This window comes from Saccostrea cucullata, unplaced genomic scaffold (assembly GCF_032062105.1).
Source record: "Saccostrea cucullata isolate Sc308-1 unplaced genomic scaffold, CSIRO_AGI_Scuc_v1 ctg1069, whole genome shotgun sequence".
NCBI classification, from domain to species: Eukaryota; Metazoa; Mollusca; class Bivalvia; order Ostreida; family Ostreidae; genus Saccostrea; species Saccostrea cuccullata.
The window spans coordinates 1-5,000 of NW_026924431.1; the positions used below are offsets into that span (position 1 = coordinate 1).

The 5,000-nt window shown below is 29.4% G+C and overlaps 1 protein-coding gene across 1 annotated transcript in view; it reads left to right on the forward strand.

The window, feature by feature from the left end:
* Positions 1 to 463: 463 nt before the first annotated feature.
* LOC134266406 (uncharacterized) overlaps positions 464 to 5,000 on the forward strand; it is a 13,517-nt gene continuing 8,980 nt past the window's right edge. Inside the window, exons 1-4 of the mRNA XM_062748652.1 lie at positions 464 to 712; positions 2,403 to 2,536; positions 2,965 to 3,043; positions 4,519 to 4,629. Of these exons, the coding sequence (XP_062604636.1) occupies positions 538 to 712; positions 2,403 to 2,536; positions 2,965 to 3,043; positions 4,519 to 4,629 (499 nt within the window). The 5' untranslated portion in view covers positions 464 to 537. The remainder of the gene's footprint in view (positions 713 to 2,402; positions 2,537 to 2,964; positions 3,044 to 4,518; positions 4,630 to 5,000) is intronic.

Genomic DNA, 5,000 nt, shown 5'->3' on the forward strand with positions numbered 1-5,000 from the left:
AACAAATGGCATTATATTCAAACAATGGGTATTATGAAAGCTCATTTAGAACCTTTCAGAAATATTTTTGATTTTTAAAATGAATTTTATCTTTTTAATCAATATGATTAACTTACTCTCTCTCTACAAAGTTGTTAAATTCTAAAACTTGTTATCCCTGTTTATATTCTTTCTCACTAAATTCAGGTCTATCAAAAATTATCTTGACGACCAATTTTATGAATTCTTTTAACCAGCTCTATTTTCTAATGTCAAAATCATTTTAAATTGTTATATTTAAATAATATACTTTCATAGGTTTCATGTTGAACACGATGTAAATAAATGAAATAATGTGAAAAGAATACTCTTTAAAACACAATGAAAAAAATCCTTGTTACAAATGCATAGTAGATCAATGAGCAGCTGTATTTAAACGTCACCAAATAACGAAACGAAAGTAGAAGAAAAATTTACACAGCCAGCGGTTTTCCAATACGAAAGTACTTTTTACCATGAGTAGCCTAGAAAGTGCCCAGGTGGAACAAGTAAATCAGAATGTGTAGCAGAGAGTCTTTATCCAGACGGTGTGTGCTGGTCAAAAAAGTTCCAGAGGAGTTCATATACCAATGTATCTACAATATTCGTGGTGTTGAAAAGTGTCAACGCCATAATGAACTCAGTATTGGCAATGGAGAAGAAACGTTGATTGTTTTGTTTAGAAGCGAAGAAGGTATGTTTTACGATTTTGGATCATGATATTAAGAATATTTTTTCATGTATATCTTAGTATCTACGTACAAAGCTCAATCGAAAATCAAAACAAAAAATAGGGGTTAATATTCGTTACTGTCCACATGATATGACCTTTTTCCACTGAAGTTGTGTCTTCATCATAAATCACATCTTCAAAGTTTTCCCTCCAGCAATTTTTACCCCCCAAAAACAATGAGACAATATATATTTTTATTCTATCTTAAAACAAACTAATTAAACTCGAGACAAAAGAAAAGCTTTAAATACTTCCTCACAATCAATTTTAGAACTTTTTGCACTCACAACATGGTTTTTCGGACATTAAAATAAAAAATAAATAAAGTCGGACATTAAAATAAAAAAAAAAATAAAGTCCACGCTTTTATTTTTAAAATTGATACAGATTGTTCAGATCATCTGATATATTCAGAAAAGAGGATGCAAAATTAGGGATCTCTGATGAAAATTTTATGATTTTACTGTGTTAATTCTATGTTAACATAGACCTCGTTTTCCTTGAACTTTCAATATATTTTCAGATATATTTTTCTTTATTTGTAGTTAATTGAACCAAAAAAACAGTTACTGTTACTGTTAATATAATAGATATTTCAGAAGAAACATTAAACAATAGCTCTATTTTTATCCAGCATAGAAAAAAGTATGGCACGCCAAATTCACAAAAATGAGCTAAAACATAATTTCACAGTTGATAAACTAGGTTTATCGACTGTAAACTATAGTTCACAAACCGTGAACTATAGTTAAAAATTCGTTTACTATAGTTTTCATCTGTAAAACTTTATTTAACGGTTGTTAACTATAGGTTACGAATGCTTATCTAAGTTTATCTATCTGTAATAAAACGTTAATAACAGATTTTGTTGATTCACGTAAACTATAATTTACAATCGTAAACTATAGTTAAGAGTTGTTAATCATAGTTTCACAAATCGTGAAACTATATTTAACAGATCGTTAACTATAGGTAAGAGTTGTAAACCATAGCTGACAAATCGTGAAACTGTATTTATCAGATAGGTCTATGTTCTGCAATCGCAAATGAATGTTTTCGGTGTTAAGTATGGTTTACGATTGTGAAACATAGATTATCGCGTTAACTATGGTTTACAGATGTAAATATATAGATTCACGTTGAAAACTATGGTTTACAGTCCGTAAACTATAGTTAACAACCGATAAACCTAGTTTATCGACTGTGAAAGTATGCTTAGCTCATTTTTGTGAATTTAGCGTGCCATAAATAAGAATTATAACTAAACAACAAGGAAAATATGAATTAAAGATCCAGACAAAAATATCTTTAAAAGCTCAGGAATGAACCTCCTTAAATAATTCAATATATACTGTATTTTAAAAAGTGTAAGTTTCACACCAAGCAAACTGCTTTCACATTTTCTCTAAAAAATGATAGCCATGTACTCTTTCGACATAGTAAGCTTAGGGTTGAAAAATCCTTTGATTGCTACGCAACGTACTTGAAGTTGAGCGTTCCGTATGTACAGACAAACTGGCAGAAAACATAATTATTTTGAATTTCAAAAAAGATTTTAAAATTTTATGGTTTCACTCTATTTGATGTACATGCATTTTCAGAAATATTAACTATTTAATTACTTAAATCTAAATTCTTAATCTAATTTCAGATGCAGAAAATCTGTTAAAGAAAGGTTATGTTACTTTAGATTCGAGTGGAAAAATGTTTGATCTTCCGGTTGTAGGCTGTTCAGAATTCTTCATTCCAAATGATTGGATATATCCATTCCATAAACTTGATTTAGTCAGTATTTAAATTAAATTTTATCATTTCAAAAACAGAGAAGATTTTATTTATTAAGTATAGATATATGATTTTTTTTATTAAAGTATGCTGCTTGCTTATTTGTAAAGGTAGTAAAAAATCCCCATTTGAGTAATTTTGAAATCATTTAAAGGAAGAAATTTTTAAAAGGTATTCCTTTCACAATAAAATTTAGCATAAGCGGTACAAAATTATATCATGTTTCTTTCCAGAAATAATTAACAACCACTGAAAAAAATACCTTTTTTTAAAAATGATGAATTAGTAATTCTATCCTCAATGCATTTCTGGCACAATGATTAATCAAACAAAAATTTAATTGATAGTATTGAGGACAATAATTATCTTTCAATTATTCATTGTTAATCAATTGATTATATCATGACATCTATTTTTTTATTCCTCAGTCATTTATCAACACAATGGAAGACAGTATACGTATGAAGAGTGTAGGGCTAATGGAGGAAGGCAAGAAGATTGATTGTGGTAAATGTAACTATTTCATTCACAGATATAATAATCTTAATTAAAAGATTTCATTTGCAAAATCATGTTAAAATACAACACAAAACATCTTTTTATATTTCTCTTACGATTGATTTATGATTATCTACAAACTTGGATGATATTTAAAAAATCCTTGGTTTTAAGAATTTAATTTGAATAAAAAATCACAATATTTAATGAAAACGGCATTCTTCGTGACCTTATAGAAGTTGCATAAACATAAGCTAGAGCTCTGGTATGTTTGACTGTGTGTGTGTGTGTTCGATTTGCTAACATCACACATATCACTTAAAATGAATATACAACACTAGCATGTTCATTTTGCTTTCTTTCTTATCTATTCAAAATTAACTAATATACCACATTTTCCCGCCTCAACTTGGTTATTAACAATAGTTGCTTCCATTCATATTTCGACTCAAGGTATCCCAGTAAACTTGAAATAAAGTATACCACATTGTATGACACGTTTTTCATAATTAGATATTTTACAAGAAAAAAAAGACTTTAATAGAAACATAAAAAGCAAAACTTTATGATAAACTTGATTTTAACGTTTCTGACAACTTCTTGTATTTATTTGGCCCGTGGGGATCCGGGTTAGAATAGGTCCTCAGTACCTCCTTAATTGCTTGTCGTAAAAGGCGACTAAATGGGGCGGTCCTTTGGATGAGACCGTATAAACCGAAGCCCCGTGTCACAGCAGGTGTGGCATGATAAAGATCCCTCCCTGCTCAAAGGCCCGAGCATAGGCCTAAATTTGCAGCCCTTCACCGGCAATGGTGACGTCTCCATATCAGTGAAATATTCTAGAGAGGGACGTTAAACAGTATAAAATCAATCAATCTTGTATTTATTTAGCAACATATCCCTATCATCTGCATATCTGCTTATTGTCTGGAGATTGTCTTTTGTCCATTTGATACACAAGAATATGCTCTGAGTATGAATAATTTATAAAAGAGGACAATTCTGGATAAATTAAACAGGTTATAAAAACAATCCTGTTAAAAATCAAAATTTTGTAACCTTTTTATTAATTAAATTTTATTTACACCTAGAGCATTATATCAATATCGAATGCTGACTAATCTATTTTACATATGAATTGTTATGCCATTATTTACAAACTGAAATTATAATAATAATTATATTATAATTATATAATTAAACTGAAATGGCTCCCGATATAGTAAGTAAAATAAAATATTCTTATTACTACATATAATTGTTTATTACCCTTTAAGTGTCCTTACCTTAAATTTCTGCTGTGCAAATTGACTTTTCTGGAGAAAAGCTGTAAAAATATTCAGTTTTATTTGATTTAACGTTAATTCTTTCTTTTCAGTTTTTAAAGTTTTTCACTTATATAAAAATATCATACCCTGAAAAGAATCAGGAGTGATTTAAATCATTTGCTTATAAACCAGTAAAAAATTGTTTGATTTTGATAGATAACACGAATGTCAAAGTGGGAAAAGAAAAAGAAGACAAGCTAGAGGATATAGAGAGCCAAGACATATACATTCCTAAGTTTACCATTCCATCTATAACATCTCCTTATAGTAAGTGTAATTCAAATCAGTCAACTTAAAGAACGATTGCACTTATGGGCCCCGGTAAAATGTGAAAAAAGAACGAGTGCACTTATAGGCCCAGGTAAAATGTGAAAAAAAAAACAAATAAAGCAAATTTTTTCATCTCAAATCATTAATTGATATCTAAACCATACGATTCAACAAATTTTACGCTAAAATCCACGAACATACAAAGATAAAAACCATAGAATGTGGCAGGTGTCAGCCAACATTTGGGATTTTCTATAGTAAATCGAGAACGGTCATTCCATTCAAAGTTTTTGTTAACTATGAGCCTAACGTTGTGCAAACGTGTGCGAACGACAAAAGACGCATAATACATTTATAAAACTTGTGTG